This window comes from Fundulus heteroclitus, chromosome 15, assembly GCF_011125445.2.
Source record: "Fundulus heteroclitus isolate FHET01 chromosome 15, MU-UCD_Fhet_4.1, whole genome shotgun sequence".
Classification (NCBI taxonomy): Eukaryota; Metazoa; Chordata; class Actinopteri; order Cyprinodontiformes; family Fundulidae; genus Fundulus; species Fundulus heteroclitus.
Genome location: NC_046375.1, coordinates 23,693,370 through 23,713,447, shown reverse-complemented (window position 1 = coordinate 23,713,447; position 20,078 = coordinate 23,693,370). Strand labels below are relative to the sequence as shown.

The 20,078-nt window shown below is 44.4% G+C and overlaps 1 protein-coding gene across 2 annotated transcripts in view; it reads left to right on the top strand.

Moving 5' to 3' along the window:
• The window catches only part of LOC105917171 (protein dispatched homolog 1-like), a 97,518-nt gene that overhangs the window by 63,330 nt on the left and 14,110 nt on the right, over positions 1-20,078 (top strand). For both annotated transcript variants that reach the window (XM_036147680.1, XM_036147681.1), the window contains 3 exons: positions 541-1,229; positions 19,172-19,201; positions 19,747-19,870. In XM_036147680.1, the coding sequence (XP_036003573.1) occupies positions 541-1,229; positions 19,172-19,201; positions 19,747-19,870 (843 nt within the window). The remainder of the gene's footprint in view (positions 1-540; positions 1,230-19,171; positions 19,202-19,746; positions 19,871-20,078) is intronic.

The following is a 20,078-nucleotide window of genomic DNA, read 5'->3' as shown; positions in this document are numbered from 1 at the left end:
AGGAATCAAAGGGTCGGAAGAGAACCAATTTGTAATATTGATGTTTGATTCTGGAGCAAAATTATGGTGTAGTCTTAATAAATGGGGCGGTGTTTTTTAGTATCTGGTACTGGTAGGCTGAAACAAGCTGGCCGCAGCAGCAGCTTCTCTTTCCCTGCTCTGTAAAACATGTTTTCTTAAGGCAGATAAGGAAACTGTTTCCACTTTTTCCTGGCTGTGTCCTACATGCAAAAAAATGAGCCTCAGTGGTGCCTCCAGAGCTCATGTGATTGTTTTCTCTGTAAACTTTATAAACCCTTTAACAAGTACTGTTTGTTTTATATTTGTAAGCCTAAACTTGCCACAAACCCCCCCCCCCCCCCCCCCCCCCCCCCCGCAACCCTCAAAGTAGTCGCTTTTCTTTGGACTCCGGAAAAATCACTGCTCCCTGCCAAGAAATAAACAAGCACAGGAATATAGTCTACAGGTTGCCATGGTTGCACGTAGTTTGTTTCTGTGAGATGAATGTTTGTGTCCTAAATGGGTTCTCTGCGTTCTCAGAGGACTGACGGTGTTGGTGCCAGACCTGCCGGGGAAAAGATCATGGCTCTGACCGACACCAGCGGAGACCCGCTGTCCCTCGGCAACGGAGGGCGCCATCCTCTAAGCGCCGGTGGAAGCGGCCCTTCGGTCAACAGTCAGGAGGAGCGCAGCACCCAGGAGGCCGTCTCCGCGGCTTCCAGCTGCGACCGCCTCCCGGCAGAGAGCGACGGCGACGCGGAGCTTAGGAACGGAGCCTCGAAGCTGCAGCAGGGATCCCACGTCCAGAGAGCCAACGGGCCCGTCCAGAACGGCGGTACGGTCAAACTGAACAGCTCTTTGAGTAACATCCCCCCTTCGCCACCCGCTTCTCCATCCTCTGCCGTCACGGACTCCCAGACGCCAAACAGGCTTCACCAGGCCTCCACCCTGTCACCGGCGTCTTCTCCTCTCTGCTGCCCCCACTGCCACATCCACTCCGCCCTGTGCTGCCCCTGCGGACAACCAGACTGTGCGCTCTTCCAGAGCCCTGCGCCCGGCCCCGGGCCCTGCTCCAGTCCGCACACGGGTACCGCTCCACCCTGCCCCTGCTGCCTCTCCACCTGCACATACTCTCACCCGCTGCCTCATCGCCAAGCCTCCCCCATGTCTCTTCACCACCAACGCTGGCAGGAGCACCTCCAGAGCCAGATCCATGCTCCGGGGATCAGGTTGGTGGTTATGTTGTTTTGTTCCCCGTTAATTGAATAAATGCTTCTCCTGCAGTCTGGAGCAGGCTGGTATCTGAACAGACTTTATTCCCTGTGCTCCTGTTCTTTTTGTTTGTTGATCTTCCTTCCATCCATTATGCGTCATCCAGTCGTCGCTAGGTTCAGACTTTTAGGAACGGCTGTAGGAGCCCTAATAATCTAAGAAGCATATTGACGACTGGGCTACAGAGTCTTAATACTCTGTTTCCAGTTTAAAACTTCCTGATGCCCATATCCCTTATTACTCATCACGCGCGGGGATCCTTTCAGGTGGGGAATTAAAGGAGGAAGTGCTTACAGTTAATAAGAGCGATGGAGGCGAACACTTTTACCGAAATAGAGCCCCATGCTAGGTTACAACTAACTGGTCCCATGCTCCTACCCTTTCCAGATCAGCTGATGAAAATGATGATCTGAGGGTCATTTTCAGGAAGCCCTTCACAGCACATCTGAGATAAATATCCTTGTTAAACATCATGAGTGATTCATATTTAAAGTGGCCCGTAGCTCTCTTTGGTTGCATACAAAGTTGTCCTGATTAAATTATCACGTCCTGTTGACTTATTATATTTTATTTTAGCGTGTTACACTTTGTTTTTGCTCTATTTCTTGGTAAACCTTTGTGTATATTTATCATGACTAGACCATGTGACCAGAAGTATGATATTGCGCATGCACGCAATGAATAAACAAACAGAAACATGGAGCCCACAGACAAATATACGAGGTTATGACGTTATAATCAATAAATACAATCATAGGTATATGTTCATTCTTACCTGTGAAAGGTAATGCCAGTACATCAATCGGTTGGTACATGAATGAGGCATCTTCTCTGAATTTCTCCACTATTCTACATCCAATATGGCGGCGATGTCGTCGTGCGATTCAGCGCTCAACGTGGCGTCTAAATAAATTGCATATAGATGATGTCTGTGATGGAGTCGAGTCTGTCAGCAACATCCACCAGAGGTGTAAAAAGAAAGAGGTTGGGTAACCCTAACCCTGTAGGTGGGGTTGGTTACCGTGAGGCAGTGCAGGACGGTCTACTGACTCTTACAGTAGCGCCGTCAATTGTCGCCATGTTGCTTTATGATAGTTTTGCAGTATTGCCGGCAGACGATACAACAGCGTTTACGTCTGCAAATCGTGCGCGGTGCTTAGTTCTTTCAGGCTCTGAAAGGACACCATCATGATGAACGCTTTCAAGATTAATGTTTTTTTTTTTTTTTGTGTGTGTGTGTGTGTGTGATTTCTTTTTATGGTCAAAATATGTGACCAGGCCCCTTTTTAATATATTGGCCTTTTTGACTGAGGGTGCTTTTGAGTTATACAAAGCCTGTGTAATCAACAGCGTTGGGATGCAAAGAAACAAACTGTTTGCACATTCTTGTTAATTAAACGGAAACCGAGTGCAAACTCACATGAACTGTGTACAGACATGTGGTGACCATGTCCTCTCAGTCTGAGGAGGGATTTTCAGTACATGTTTTTGGTAAACCTCGGCTCTTCTGATCCCTTTTTAGTGCAGCATTGGTTCTTTCCATTTGCTCCTGAGCTACAACCCCCCCCCCCCCCCCCACACACACACACACACACACCCCAACCTTTGAAACCCTTCGGTGCCTCTAATCATTTGCATAACTCCTGTATTTACCAGCAGCGCACGCAGTCGGTGAGTTGTTTACTCATGTCAGCCACTTTTTACGGTAACACACCTTTTGTGGGGACATTGATTTGCCTGAGAATGTTTCTTCTTGCATCTTAATGGCGTTTTCCTGACTTGGAGAAGGTTGGTCCCCCAACCCCAGCCCATACACACTCTCTGAAAGTTTCATCAGACAGAGGGGCGTTGTGGGTGGTGCTGAAAGATGAGGTCTGTGTAGCCACAGCGGGCACATGCCCCAGATCCTGGTGTGCTCCCATTAAAGCCTGGGTGGGCAGACTGAAGCTAAGCTGGATAGCGCTGCTTCCATTCAGATGCATCCCTGGGCCTCGGTGCGTTCTCCTGTTCTCTACTTCCACCTTTATTTCTCAGTTTTTCTTTCAGTCTATTAACACTCACTCTGTCTCTGTGTACTCCCTTCGCCGTCACTCCCCCTTCTCTCCCCAGCTCTCGTTTAACGTCAGAATGGAGAGCAGATGTAGGACTGGACCAATCTGTCTCCACTGTTCAGCCCTTTTCTGATTTACCAAATGAGGTTCCTGCTTTTCATCACGGGCAAATTTTAATGCCACAGCCCGGCTCTTTTTTAACAAACCCCGTCCTTCTATACACAACCTTTTTCCCTTTGTATTGAGTGCCATTAACTTTAACATCTTGGAGTAAATGACAGTGGTCACCCTGTGTGGGATTTAAAGATGGGGTCAGTGATTTTTCTCCGGAAGTTTCCCCAAGTCCCTTTGTGTCTAACTGCACATATGCAAGACTGACTGACCTCGCTCTTCCTCTCTTTGGGGGGGACAGTGTGAAAAAAAACCCTCCAAAATTCACTCTGATCTGATTTCTTTCTACTGAGGTCTTCCTCTTCTTCCCTTAAACATGAACACGGTTTGCTTCTTGCGACTCTCAGCCATGTTCAAAGTCTACGCTGTGAACAGTGGAGCTACAATGAAGGGCTAACACTGAAGCTAACCGCTAAGCTAACTGGATACATAAACACTAAAAGTGAGTTTGGGCAGCCAGCAGGCATAAACTAGGAAGAACTGAGCGCACACACTGATGTTACATGAGCGTGTCAGAATGATTGGCATGTGGGACAACCAATAGATAAGATGATACCCCTGGAACCTGAGGGACAGAGGAGGGTGAGTTTATACGTCTGTGGGTGAGAACAGGAACAGAACTCTGACAAATCCATTCCCTTCATACTGAGGGGCCGAGATTGATTAGTTTTTTTTTTCACAGAAAAAATACAGATGTGAATACATAATGTATGACTACTTTCAGGATAGAAGGACGATTTTACCCAGTGTTTCTGAACAGCATCGTCCAGCCCTAGTCCAGAGGTGCGCTGTCCCACGACCTTTACCTGTTTCTCTGCTTCAACACACCTGAGTGAAATAACCAGGTCATCAGCAGGACTGTGGAGAACTTTACTGCAGACTGAGGGGGTAATTTATCCATTTGCTTCAGGTTTGTTGGACCAGGGACACGTCTAAAAGTTGCAGCACACCAGTACTCGAGGACCGGAGATGAAGACCCCTGCTTTAGACCATATCTCTGTTTTACTGCGTCCCTCCACCCCTTCATGCTTACCGTAAAAGAGCTTTGTGGAGGTTAAAGATATCCTAATCGCGTACATAAACCCATACTGCATACCTTCATCCTGCTCTTGTTAGTTTAGGAGGGAGCAGTCCTTGTTGATGGTGTCGGGTATCAGTTTGATCTGCCTGAGAGCTGCGATCTGCCAGATTAGTGGAAGGATTACGTGGATGATCACAGCTCTCCTGGTCCTCTCACACACCCTGAGAGTGATCAGTGGTAACATTGGCTCTCTAGAGGAGACCTTTTAATGTGTGCTACGTTTCAGAATGGAGGCTGGGGGGGATTTTTAGGCCTCTGTTCTCAGCTTCGGCAAACAGTAATCCATTTAACAAGATCAGCTTACGCTTGGTTTCCTAATGTTTCTATTTTGAGAGCGATCAAACGGGTCTTTACCCATTTATGGAATAACCCAAATCTGTGGAAAAGGTTTAAGCACATCTCAGCAGCTCAGGTGAATCATTCAGCCCCCACCCCACACCCCACCCCACACACTCTCCCTGTTTCTGTGGAGCTGTTGAACACATTAGCAGCATGTTTGTCTCTATTGTGAGCTTATCCACAGCTTCATAGGCATTTTATGTACACAGCGTTATTTATGAGCACGGAGCAACCGGGTGTCCTTGGGATGTTTGGATGGAGTCAGTTCGCTGCGTACCAGCAGCAGGTTTAGCCAGAATAGTGGAGAAATGGTCTCTGTTAGCTGAGTAGCTCCTAAACCACAGTCTCAGCTGGGGCAAGCAGTTGTTAAAAGTTGGTATTTAGCGCCTCATTATTGCTCAATGACAATTAGCCATCGGAAGGGGATCATTCCTTCACTGCAGTTCAACAGATGCCCCCCGAGGATGCTGTGCAAGTGTTAACCTGGAGTTAAGAAGGCAAGCCTGAGCTGCAGCTACATTGTGAGCGTAAAAAGCGTCCCAGAGCCAGAGCTGTGGAAGCAGAGAGAATGTATAAAACAAATGATGTGTAGCCTCAGGGCACCTGAAATGAAGCCAACCTGCTTCTACCTGCACTGATGACCCTGCTTGAGTTGCCACGGCGCTCCCTGACACTCAGGCATCCAGGGTCACGCTGAGCATTTAACCTCTCCCATTCAGACGCTGCTCTCCTGGAGGTAAATGTTTATGTCCTGCTCACCAACAGTCCCTGTTGTTTATGGCAACCATGAGGTTTAGTTTAAATTTATGCCTTCTCAAAAAGCAAAAAAAAAAATCCCCAAACATTTCTCACTCCCTACTGGCAGCTTCTCAGGAAAAGGTCAGTTTTATTATCTGGAGTGTGCTTGAGTTTTAACGTTTTCTGTTGCTGTAGGACCTCATCAAGACCGCACCAATGATACAAAATACTGTTTATATAACATTCTGCAATTAGATGACTTTATATGAGTTTATTTGAGGGACGGTTTGTCAAATAGGGTCTTTTTGGCATCTATATGAGCTGTTTAGCCTCTATTTGGAAAAATCTGATTTCTGTTTAAAAACTAAGTAAAAGAAAAATAAGTAATGAGAAAATATTAGAGCAGCATCGAAAATTTTTCTTTTTCCACTTTATCTCTGTGAATGGCCATTAATTTGTTAAATGAAGAGCAGGGGGGACTTCACACCTCATTTGAGGGGGAGAGCCCCTTTGACATGATAGTTCTGCCATATAGAGACCCAACCACAGGTCCTCCATTGCGGATCACTTTGCCCTTTCACATCATCCAAGGCGAACCACTGAGATCTCAGGCTTTGTGAGCTTTCAGCGAAGATCACTGTGATGGTGGAATCAAAGGGGCACGGCCTTCCACTGAGTCCTCAAGGACAGAGCTGTGTATCACCATCTTCACTCAAGCTGTCCAAATGCTTTCACAGTGGTTATGTGCTCAGCGTTACAAAATCAGCTTTCTCTGTTTGCATTCTGCTCCCATTACAGACTAAGCTCAGAAGGATCGTAGTGACTATGCTTTGCTCCGTTAAGCCTTCCTGTTACCTGCTGAAGATTTTGCTCTCTTGCAGCTCATGAACCACAGGCATGTCGTATAAAATACACTTTCCTTTCATGTACCTTCCTGTATTCCTGTGCTTCCTCTGACTTTATGTCGCTCACACTGTGAATGGCTAGCTTTGAGTTTTGTCTCCGTAACAGCATCCACACCCCTTAACTGCTGCCTGGTTGCTTACCAACAAACTAGCTTTGCTTGACATAGTCTGCTCATTGATTAGAAGGAGGTACACATTTTTTAGCTCCAGTCAGCTCGTCACTAGTTGGGACTGATCACGCTGAACCATTCCGTCATTCCGTCTGCATTTCTCTGAATTTGATTTGAAAGTCTGCCCCTTTACCTGTCTCCATTCCTGCTTTTCACAAGGCCAAGGTTTTCTGCCTGACTCGCATCTCATAAAACGTCAGCTGGAGCGGGAGGACTCCATCTGAAAAAGCCGTTGTGTGTGTATTTATGTGTGTCTGCCGAGACTCCAGGGGCGAGTGGAAGGCCTCTGTGAAGGATAGCGTGGAGATTTACAGACATCCTGCTGGGCTCCTCCTCCCATCCTCTCTGCGCCGGAGGGGAACTGCAAGGTTAGCCAGGGATACATGTGACGACATCTTATTCCAACGAGATAACGGAGCATTCTGCTGGGTTTGTTTGAGGAAGAGACAAGTAAGAAAGCACCGCTGGAGAGAACCCCCCGATTCCCAGCGACTCTCAATGGTTGCAGAACAGTTGTGAGGAACTTTGCTGTCTCCTAGGTGGAGCTCTGGCATAGCTCGACGGTCTTCCGGTTTACGGCAGATACGGATCTGCTCTTGTGCTTCCGCTTCTGGGTGGAACCTTGAAATATTGTTCCTGATGGATGTCGAGTTTCAAAATCTTTCCTTCCAGTTTAACACAGAGTCAATGTCACGTGGCTCTTGTCCAAATACTTCTTGCTTTAAAGTGGAGGGTGCAGGATGCTGTGTGTGTGAGACCTTCAAATGTGCCGTTATTACACTTACTCACTTATGAATTTAGTTTTTGGGATCTTCCCAATTTGGTCATAAATGAACTTTAGGATAATGGAGGAGGTTTGGTTTGTTAGTCAAGTTATAATTTTCTTTGTCCGCATCGTAATACGTTGAAAAATTTGATCCCTAACACCTGTTGGCCGGCTTTAGCTGTGGCTAAGCGTCTGAAGGTAATATTTACTAAAGTATTAGCTGCCATCTTCTTGTATTGGGTGTGAAATACAGTGTAAACTATCTCTTTATTGTTGATTATGTCTGACTGAAGCCAAAGCACCCATCGACACGTTCGGGTTTCTGCGCTTCCCCACCGTCACAGCGGCCCTAAATGGCTGAGCTGTTGTGTCCTCAGAAGACCTGGAGTCAAACAGGAGGTCGTCGATAACGAAAACTGATCTTAGTCTATGCTGAGACAAAACCTTAACCTTTTTCTACCTCATTAATGAGCGAGTCCAGAGACAATCTCACTTCATTTGAGTCCCAATAGAACTTGTTTCCACAAGGTTTATCTTTTTGTGTGTTCTGGCAAATCCACGTATGATAAATATTCATTAGCCACACATCAGAAGCTCATCGGTAGCTAAATTGCCTCTCAGAAAAGAAATGTTGCCCTTGCCTAGACTTGTGCTTAGCACTTGGTTTACAGAAACGAGCGTCGTGCAGTGAGAAGTAAATGACTCATAGAGCTGTGAACTGGTTTGGGCTTTAAAAAGGGGGACTTTACCGAGCAGTAAAATAGTTCTCCAGGCTGTGTAAAATAACCGCCGCTGTTCCTGTGAGCGCTGTGTTACCACTTCTTTCAGCTTTTTAGTGAAAGTTTAACTTTGATCTTGACAGTGGGCAACACCAAAACCCCCAACGGGTCCAGCTCTGGAGGCGTCCTGTATCGGTTCTGGGTGACCGTACGCGTCATCCTGAAGGTTCTTACGCCTACACCGAACTGAGGACTGGTGATTTCATCTGAAATTCTCATCCGCTTATTGACTTTTAGTGATATTATTCCTCTCGTACAGGAATGACCCGGTCACACGTTATACCGGACCTCACACCCTTGGGTTTTTTCCAAGTTTTGCCATTCAAACCGAACACCTCACCGTGTTTAATTGGAGTACAGGGCAGATCCATCCTTCTTCCCATCTTCTCTGATCAGCCTGCTTAAGAGAAAAGCAACCCTAGGGCATGATGCTGCCACCACCGTGTTTCACTGTGAAGATAGTGTGTTCAGGATCATGTTCGGTGGTATTTTTCTGCCACACAGTAAATTTTTGGTCTCAGCTGACCAGGCCCGATTTCTTCCACATGTTTCTTTGTTGTATGAACACTTTAGTAAGGCTTTGCATGTGAGATCCTTTTGTAGGTTTATGATTTGAGGTTCATAGCAAAGAGAAGACTTTGGAAATTTATTGTCACATCTGTCTTTAGTTAAGAATTTAGGTAGGAGCAGATTCAGGCAGCTTTTATTTAAAGCTTTATGTGTCTTTGTCCATTTCTAGAGTAGATGTCTAGTGCTTGGCTTCCTGTTGTCTCGTCTGATTAGATATGCTCCACATTTTCAGATTTCTGTCTGTAATTTTGAAGTCCAGGTATCATTTCCCTCCACATGACAAGTACGTGCTACTTTGGGTTGGTCTATTAAAAAAAAATCCCAGTAAAATTTAAAACATTAAATGTGTTCATTGTGCCACAGTTTTCAGTTTAAATCCAAGATGGAGAAATAAGAGGTTGAAAGAAGCCCCGATGAAGATGTCATGCAGAATGACAGCTTGCAACCATTTGGCTACAGTCCTCAAATACTGACTGTCTGTCTGGAATTTGTGCACGCCCGTAATTCACCTCGAGGAATTCAGGGCAGTGGCAGGTGCAGACAGAAAAGGCCATGCTCACCAGTGGCTTCAGAAACACACACACACACACACACACACTGATGTGACCACATGTTGCTATGAGCTTTTTCTGCTTTCAGAGGCTGCATGAAAATTTATGTCAAGGTCATTAAAACCTACAAAATTCAGAGATGGCCAACATTTGTCAGCTGCACTGAAGCAGAGTCTCTGATGTCTTTACTTTCTATGTCTGGTGGGTTTCCTTGATGGGATAACGAGAGAATCAGAGTCAGCTTTATTGGCCAAGATTGTGTGCACAATCAGGGAAGCGCTCACTGCCTATAGACGTTAGCAGGAATATTTTCATTGGGCTGTTCATCAAGCTAATAACAGCTAGCATTGGCTTCTGTTGTCTAGGAGGTTTACTGATGCGCGTTAAAGAGTTTTAATCACCTTCCCATGTTGCTGTCAAACATCCGTGTTGTACTGTTAGCTTAGAACATAGCATTATTACGTTTATTGAGCGTAACGGCCTCATTTTAGCGTAATTTAAAAAATATTTTGTGTAAATACCCATTATGCTAATATACGCTGCCATCAAACCCTGATTAGGTGTACATATATAAATGTTAGAAGTAAAAATTAGGGATAATAGCGGCAGTATGTGTGTATGTAGAACCATGTTTTGCAATATATATGAAAAAAGGAGGTTGTGAGTTGATAGTGCAATTCTGCCTATTTTGCTTTACAGCAGTGTGGCTGACTCATCACAGCTTGGGGAAAGGAAGTGTGTCAGTGACTGCAGTTTTTTTTATATTTTTATTTTTATTTTGTAAAAAGCGCTGTGCAACAACGACCTAAAGTTAAGTCTAAAGAGTTTGTGTCCAGGATGTGTGCGGTCTGCAGAGATGTTAGCTGCCCTTTTCCTGATGGAGGGAAGTTCAGCCTTGATGGTCCTCTCTGCAGACCTGGTTGTGCATTGCAGTCTGGACCGGTCCTGTTTTGTGGATGAGCCAAACCACACAGTGATGGACAAACAAAGGACCGATGGCTGTGTAGAAGATGACCTGCAGCTCATGTGCAGGGCTGTACTTGTTGAGTTTCCACAGGAAGCATCGTGTCTGCTGGGCCTTCTTCTGAATGGTGTCTGTGTGAGGACCAGTTCGGGTCCGGAGAAAGGACGGTTCCCAGGAACCTGAAGTAATCCACAGAGGATACAGTGAGGATTGTGAGGGAAGTCTATTTGGAGGAAGTTCTCTGGAAGTCTGCCGTCATATCGACTGTCCTGATCTTAGGGAGTTCGTCTTGCAATTGGCGGGTTGCCGGTTCGATCCCCCCGTACTGACCGTCTCTGTCGTTGTGTTCTTGGGCAAGACACTTCACCCGCATTGCCTGCTGGCGGTGGTCAGGTGCATGGCAGCCTCGCCTCTGTCTGTCTGCCCCAGGGCAGCTGTAGCTACTAACATAGCTCACCACCGTCAGGGTGTGAATCTTTGTGTGAATGGGTGAATGACTAAGACTGTAGTGTAAAGCGCTTTGGAGGTTGTCAAGACTAGTTAAAGCACTATACAAGTACAAGCCATTTACCATTTTACCATATTGGGTATTCTTGTGTAGAAAACCTTCAACCATTATTGGTCGTATTTCCAGAAATGATGTCCGAGTTTCAGTTTCTCCTCCAGTTTCTCTTTCTACATACTAATATATTGCTAAGGTTGTGTTTAGATGGTTTTGCTTGACAGACACTGGCTCTAAAGCTCTATGAGAAGCTAATATTTGTCACTTCACTGTAAAAGTGTACTGTAATATATGGATGAGATAAGAGGTTTACATCCACTCGTCAGCATAAATGCCTTTAGTTTTGGGCTATTAGTGATGCATTTCTACCCCTTTTTATCATGGTTATTCGCATGTTGGAAGTTACTGTGGATGTTCTCTAATCCACAGAGGGTCAGAATTATATACACAGACTCAAGTAGTGTATAAACAAACACCCTCACTTATATTCAGTTAAACTGCCTGTAGCAAGTAGCAGAAAAAAACACTTTTTAAGGCTTTAATAAACTACTGATGCAGATAGAGAATATTGGGAGAGGTATTGCACTGTGTGGTATTCTGGTCCAGAATAGTTCATAAATTTTCAGCAGGAATAATGTGGGGGATGTTTCCAGGTTTCAGCCATCTATCAGTTGAAGTTGAGGAATTTGAAGGTGATCCTCCTTTATTTTTCTATCCATTTAGGCAATGCATCAGCACCAGTGGCTGTGAAACGTGACCCTACCACTCCACAGTTGATGCATTGTTCTTAGTGTTGAAAGCCTCCAAGATGCTACAATTCACTGTTGTGAAATACCTCAGTCTTTATCTATCTTGAGCTTTTTCCCATAGTGCATTTGACATGCCCATGTGGGCAGCTACAAACTTTAGTGGAGGTTGAAAATTTTGATTTTTGAGCAGTGACTTCTTTCTTGTTGGTAGGCTGTGTTTTTGATGTAAAACTATGGAGTACTGGAAAAACAGAAGGCCCATGAAGGGCCTTCAGTTTAGCCTGACGACAAAACAGTGCCAGCTTGTAGTGACATCGTAGCTGAAGGATCTCTGCAGTGACACTGAAAACGTCTCTTATTGAAAAAAACTGCAGCATAAAATAAGAATATCATACATTTTTACTTTCTAACAATGTTTGACTTTTCAATGTCTAATTCTAATCAACTCACTAAATTTTGCAAAGGTTTTTACGCTTGCTTGAGGTGGTTTTTGACCTTTTCGAAAAAGAGTCAATGCACTAAAGATGGGATGAAAACATTTGTCGAATCAGTTCTGAAGTAGTGAACATTTACCTCACATGACTGATCGGCTGTTTCTGCTGCCGGTCCTCCTCCTGAATGTTCCCATAACGCTAGACAATGGGGCTGAAGGCAACTGGTACATGTGGACCGACGAAGAGACTCGAGCCAAATAATAGCAACACATTCATTAAAACCTCTTGCAACCTCTACTTCCTGTTAAGTACAGCGTAACGTTAACGTATGACGACGTTACACTTTAAGTCGCCTGGTTTATTCACTACAAACCTGTAGATGGAAACACGTCTGATTCGCATTATCTTTTTTTGTGACATTTTAGCAGTTCGCTCAAAATTTGCACGAGACCTGGAAGGGAAACAGGCTATTGTCTGCTTGGTGAAGGCTTCAGTGCTTGGCAGCAACAAAGTGGATAACAAGGAGACGGAAGCCTGCTGCTTGGATCAGACGGTCGATACTTGGACACGGCTGGAAGTTCCAACAGGACAGTGATCCCAAACACAAATCAAGAGGGATTGTGAAGTAGATAAAGCAGGCAAGAATGTGTATAGATCCAGAAGTTTAGCCTACAGGTCAGATCAGTTCCAGGAAAACATCTATCATGTGTACTAAGCAGAGGGGACAGATAATCAATCAGTTGTGCCCAGAAAACTTGTCAGTGGCTACAAAAAGTGTTGTTTCTTTTCAGTTCGCTAAGGGACATCAGTCTCTGTGTGGGTGTATCTATATATTTGAGCCAGTAAGTGTAATCTTGATCCTGCATGGATTTGAGATAATCCACAACAAATCTCAACTTCTGCATCAGTGTTTTGTTTTTCAAATTGAATATATTTTTATGATCTTATCTATTAGCAGCCCACCATGGTTAAAGAGATGAATTATTACCAGCCTAAACCAATAAGACATTGATGTCCATGATGAGTTTAGGTAAAGTCTCTTAGAAGTCATATTGATGTCACCTAATGCCTCCTGCAGCATCTCTCTGATTGGTTTAACCCAGGGTCCTTGTACAAATACACCAATAGTCTTAATTACTGATGGGCATTTTTGTGCACAGCACAGTTTTCCAGCCCGGCTTGCCTCCAGAGGTAGTTGTGGATGGCAGCACTGGTAGCAGGGACCCGTTTCACGGCTTGTAATTGTGCGGAATGAGGCAGACCCCGCAGTCCAATGGTTGACACTAATTACTCTTGCTCTGACATGAGGGTGTTATTTAGTAAAGGGTTACCCATCCCACTGTGGACAGGTAACCCTCAGCCTTGTGTCTCAGCACACATACCACCACCCTACAGAACGGCCTGGACACCAGGGCAATGTGCTGCTCATAGCTTCGTAAAACTGTACTTTTAGTCAAAACATATCATTTCTGTAATTTGACGTGAAGCCCCTGTTATCCCACAGAGGTAAGAACGTCAGTATTATTCTTCGAGTTCCTAAGTGTAGCACGGTATCATAGAGTTGAGCATGGTAACGCAGCGGCTCGGTGTCCTCCGCTGCCTTTTGCTCCCCTGTTGCTCCCCTCTGTCAGCGCAGTGCTGAGTGAGCGGCTGGTGGTCTGTGTTTACCTTATTAATTAGCCCAGTGATCCCGAAACACTCTCCTCCTGGGAAATAGGTTGACAGTGAAAGGAGAGAGGAGGAGAAAGTCGGGACGGAGGGGCAGAGTCCTGAGTCTAGGTTTGCTTTAGGGGCATCGCGAGTGAAGGAGATCAGAGCGTCTAAGAGGAAATCCGACACGGTGCCTCGTTGGCCTACGGATTTTAGAGCCTCGTCAGTCAACACCTACTCTTTGTGTCTCACCGCAGTCTTCCCCCATTACCTTCCTTCTGCTTTTTTCACCCCAATCGTAGTTTCTAGCTATGCCACGTACCATGCTGTATGCTTTGTTTTATTACATATTACTTCAGATACTGCAAACGGCTGTTGACTCCGTATGTTCTTGATCGGTCTTCTCTTTGCCCTCACACGTCCTCAACTATGCTACGCACCTTTTTAGTTGGCTGAAGCAAATTCACGTTGGGAGGGTTGCTCGCCGAAATTCAAAACAGAGCTTTAGCAGAGAAATAGATAGACCTCACAGCGCTTCTCTGAATCCATTCCAAGTATTTTCCCTCCTCCAGGTTGGGCCATATCTGTGTCCTGAGGTCTGCAGTTCAAGGCCATACAAGGAAAGTCAAACGACTGTGCACAACCCAAAGGATTACAGTCGCAACACAGACTTTTTTTCCTTGGCCATTAGCTCAAAGGCAAGCAAAAGGAGCAGGGATCTTCTTTAGAGACGCGCCATTTAACTGACTGGAAATTGGAACCAGACATGTTTTCACGGAATCTGTTCTGACCAGGTCAGCAGGTCAAATGCAGAAAAGGCCGATATCTTTCCCAACAGCGTGTTTTGTGATGCATTCATTTTTTCATTATGGTGAAGTTAGGACCATATATTTAGTTGCAAAAACGGGGATGTTCTTGGAATTTGTTGGTTTTCTGTGTTATCAAAGACCCTGCAGCACATCCGTTGTAGTGGTTTATATAGTCCTTAGGGGGGAGAAATGGTATCGGTCCAATTGGAACCAGCAGGCCTGACCTCAAAGAAAATCAGAAATCAGATTTTATCAGGAAACCAAATTTTTTTTTTTTTTTTAGCCATAATTGGTCTAAATCAGTTTGTCACTTTGGAACAAGGTTGTAGATGGTTAGTGTTATTGACTGAATGTTCATGAGCCTGATGGTAAATAATGTGGTTCTATTTTACATTTATAAACACTGCTTCCTTGTTATCGTGTTGGTAGATTGCCGTTTGAGTCAAATGACGTCTGGCGACTCCTCAGCGGAGTATCATTCCTCATCAGTACTTTTATAGTTTGGTTGTGATCAAAATAAGCTCCAACTATCTTATCCCAAACACAGCAGGTTGCAGGAGGTGACTTCTGCATTCACCCTCTTTGACTTTTATCATGAGAGCCTCAAGTTAATGTCAGTATGTCGACGATGACGTGTTGTGTGTGGCGGACAAAGAAAGTGTAGAGATTTCTTTTAGTGCAAGATGCACTCTGCTGGAACTGATTGAATTTGCAACACTAAATTTTGAGGACCTACATTTCTCACGGCGTACAGGGTTTTGGCAGCCGAGAGGTTTTTGTCTCTGCAGTTTCTCTGCAGACGCGTTTCCCTCTTCTGTCAACCTGTTATACCAGATCCCTTATCTCCCGGTGCCCTGCTATGATCAGGTGGTCCTATCTGATTTTCCCCACTTCCTCTACCACAACACCACCACCCTCTTCCAGTCTGCTGCCAGCATACCGGACACACGCGCACACACACACACACACACACACACACACACACACACACACACACACACACACACACACACACACACACACACACACACACACACACACACACACACACACAATTCAATTCAATTTTATTTATATAGCGCCAAATCATGAAACATGTAATCTCAAGGCACTTTACAAAGTCAAGTTCAATCATATTATACAGATTGGTCAAAAATGTCCTATATAAGGAAACCAGTTGATTGCATCAAAGTCCCGACAAGCAGCATTCACTCCTGGGGAAGCGTAGAGCCACAGGAAGAGTCATCTGCATTGCACATGGCTTTGCTGCAATCCCTCATACTGAGCAAGCATGAAGCGACAGTGGGAAGAAAAACCACCCATTAACGGGAAGGAAAAACCTCCGGCAGAACCGGGCTCAGTATGAACGGTCATCTGCCTCGACCGACTGGGGTTACAGAAGACAGAACAGAGACACAACAAGAGAAACAAAAAAGCACAGAAGCACACATTGATCCAGTAATCTGTTCTACATTAGATGGTAGTAGCGGGTGAGCCGTCTTCTCTGGATGATGTCACAGTTAACAGAACGCCAGACCAGGTGTACCTACTATGAAGAGAAAAGAGAGAGAACAGAAAGTTAAAACAGAAATGACAACACATAATGCATAATTGAAGAACAGTAGAACTCAATAGAGTGAGAAAATTAGATCCTGATAAACTCCAGTAGCCTAAGCCTATAGCAGTAAAACTATAAAGGTAGCTGAGAGTAACATGAGCCACTAGTTATAATTTTTGTCAAAAAGAAAAGTTTTAAGCCTAGTCTTAAAAGTAGACAGGGTGTCTGCCTCACGGACCAAAACTGGGAGTTGGTTCCACAGGAGAGGAGCCTGATAGCTAAAGGATCTGCCTCCCATTCTACCTTTAGAGACTCTAGGAACCACCAGCCGACTTGCAGTCTGAGAGCGAAGTGCTCTGTTAGGAACATACGGGGTAATCAGAGCTCTGATATATGATGGAGTTTGATTATTAAGGGCTTTATACGTTAGAAGAAGAATTTTAAATTCTATTCTTGATTTAACAGGAAGCCAATGAAGGGAAGCTAAAATTGGAGAAATATGATCCCTCTTGTTGATTTTCATTAGAACTCTTGCCGCAGCATTTTGGATCAGCTGAAGGCTTTGAACTGCATTTTGTGGACTTCCTGATAGTAAAGAATTACAATAGTCCAGCCTTGAAGTAACAAATGCATGGACCAGTTTTTCAGCATCACTCCTGGACAGAATGTTTCTAATTTTGGCGATATTCCGGAGGTGAAAAAAGGAAACTCTGGAAACCTGTTTAATATGGGATTTAAATGACATGTCTTGGTCAAAAATAACACCAAGATTTTTTACTTTATTACCAGAGGCCAGGTTAATGCCACCCAGATTAAGTGATTGGTTAAGAAGTTTATTTTTTGAGGACTCTGGCCCAAAGATTAAAACTTCGGTCTTGTCAGAATTTAGATGCAGGAAATTTAAAGTCATCCAGCATTTGATGTCATCAAGACATGACTGCAGTCGAAGTAATTGATTGGATTCATCAGGATTTATAGATAAATATAGCTGAGTATCATCAGCATAACAGTGGAAATTAATCCCATGCTGTCTGATAATTTTGCCTATCGGAAGCATATATATAGTAAAGAGAATTGGTCCAAGGACTGAACCCTGTGGTACTCCACAGGTGACCCTAGAGTTTGAGGAAGATTTATTATTAACATGAACAAATTGGAATCTGTCTGACAGATAAGATTTAAACCAGCCTAATGCTTTCCCCTTAATCCCTACAGTATGTTCAAGTCTTTGTAGGAGAATATTGTGATCAACTGTATCAAATGCAGCACTGAGATCTAACAGGACAAGTATAGACACAAGTCCATTATCTGAGGCCATGAGAATATCATTAGTGACCTTCACCAGAGCTGTTTCAGTGCTATGATGAGCTCTAAAGCCTGACTGAAACTCACACACACACACCCCTCCCCAATACTCAAGCATCCATACCTTCTGCTGCTCTGTGGAGGAGTTGACGAGAAGTCCAGAGAAATCCCGAGCAGCTAAAACCCCTTTTGGGGGGGGGGGGGGGGTTTGGGTTTGGGGTCAACTCCACCATGTCATGAAGGGCTACCAGAGGCGGTAGTAGATAGTAAAGTTTCACAGTACTTTACATTGTTACTGCATGATCCATGTGGGCTGTTCTAGAAGGTTTATAGTACCTTGCAAGACTATTTATACCTTTTTTTAACATTTTCACAATTAGTCTCGACAAGTCGTAAACCTGAACGTGGAGACTTTATGCAACAGATTAGCGTGTACCAATTTGTGCATAATTGTTGAGGAAAAGGAAGACAGCACGTGGTTTCACAAATTCAAAGCCGAAAGGTGTGATGTGCATTTGCATTCAGCTATCTTAATTCTGACACCCCCAAATCCATCCAAGTGCCTTCAAAGGACTATTTAGTAAATAGAATCCATCTCGGTGTTAGTCTCAGGAAACAATACTTTGTTGAAGCATATTTCACTTCCCTTCTACCTGCCGGTCTGTCAGGCTAACGTTCTCCCAGTGTTGCAGATGACTGAGAGTTTTCCTCATTTTCTGTCTAAAATAGCTGAAGCCTGATCAGATTGGATGAAGAGCATCAGTGAGAGTCAGGTCTCAAAGTCTTGCCACATATTTTTAATTGAATTTAGTACTGGGTTTTGACTAGGCCATTAGGGCTTGGCCTTTATTGTATTGAATTTAGATTTATCTCAACAACAATAAATTCCAACTAGTGGTGTCTGAAAACCCTCAAAACTGCTTTGGATTGTTGTTTTTGTTATTTTCTCCACTGTTGGTTTTGTAGGAGCATCAATGAATATCAATAAATCCAAAAATTTAATTAAAAGCAGTTACTGTGTAACAAAAAGCAGATTCACAAAGATGTAGTAAGAACATTTTGGAGATTCTTCTTCTTAGATCTGTTCTGGGTTCAGACGCAGTTTTGTTAGTACCAGTTTGAGCAAGGTGGCATTTTTAGATCCACAACTAAAGCCCAAATGAGTCACACTCCTGGCAGTTTTACTTTTAAAGTGAATGTTTCTAGAGTTGCTCAGTCAGAGTCCCGACCTAAACCTGAGGGAGAATCTGGAGGATGCTAAAGATTACGGTTACAGCAAGGACCAGCCTAAGATTTGGAGCTCGTCCCCCGAGATAAATGGTACAAAATATGTGAACACATGCAACAAGCTTATTGCCAGTTATTGGAGGGCCTGATTGCTGTAAAGTAATATTTTCCCCCTGATTATTGAGAAAAGTATGAATAATGAGAAAGAGAGAGACTGTAATGTAAATCTAGATCTGCAAGGGTGTTAAGGGTTCATACAGTGAAGCTCATTGTGAGCCTCACTGACTGCCAGTTGGTGTCAATAGCCTTACGTGAGGCGTCTGTGCATTAGTAACAGCGGCTGAACACAGGAGCAAAGTCTTGTGATAAGTTCGCTGGAGATGGTTTTTGAGAGCAGCGTCAGCTTTAATGTTTCAAGTCGCCCAGAACCCAGGCCGGGTGCTCCTGCTGGAACAGACTTCAGATGCTGAGGACAGTCTGTGCACTCTTTTTCTAAAGCATCCACAGGTCTGTTTGTGATTGGCTGTTGCTTTGACTTCGGGATGTAAACTTGATTTATCTCCCTCGTTCTGTTTTTCAGCCCTGCAAGGCCCTTTCGATTCCCCAAAAGGTAAGACCTGCCAAAAAACTGTTTCTCCTCTGTCGATGTTCTGGTTTGCGAAACTCTCCTCCTCCCCTTCTCTCCTTTGGTCCTGTCATCCATCCATCACCGCTCTTCTGGAGCCATCATTCCTCAGCAGTGACTCATGAGAGTTGGAAAAAGGGAGTTGTATTTCTCCCGGTACCTGGCCTCCAGTAACCGGCAGCTTGGATCTCCTCATCTGTCCGTTCTCCTGCAGCTTAATGCAGAACATGAAGAGAGTTTAGAGGAAGCCACTTCTGTACTGCAGGCTGTTCATAGGGGAGGGTGGAGACTTCCCAAAAATATCACTTTAAATAAAAAAGGAAATGCCTCAAATAATAACAAGATGGAGGTTTTAGATTCAGTTCTCTTTTTTTAACCCAACATAAAAATCATAGAATGACTTTTGACAATGTTAAGGTCCATTGGTCTCATCTTTTTTGGCTGCCTCCTTCTAAGTTTCTCTAAGTGTCTGATTGGAGATGCACGGCAGGCTGGATCCGTTCTGATTGCGGTTTCTGTCGTGTTTCCAGCTATTCAGAGCTGATAGCCGATTGGCCAGTTGTCGTGCTGGGAGTGTGTACGGTGCTCATCGTGATTTGCGCCCTGGTGGGGGTCCTGGTACCCGACCTGCCTGATTTCTCTGACCCGCTGCTAGTAAGTACAGCATCATCGTGTTCCTCTGGGATTCAGAAGTTACATTGGGAAGTATTTAAATGTTTTTACCCCCCAAAAAAAGTTTTAGATATTTTTGGGTTTCTTTTTGTTTGCCTATCTTTGGTGGGAAATGACATGCTGAGTCTGTTTTTCTGCATCTGTGTTGCTGTTATTTAATTTTTTAGCTCATGCTGTAAATCTGATTTGG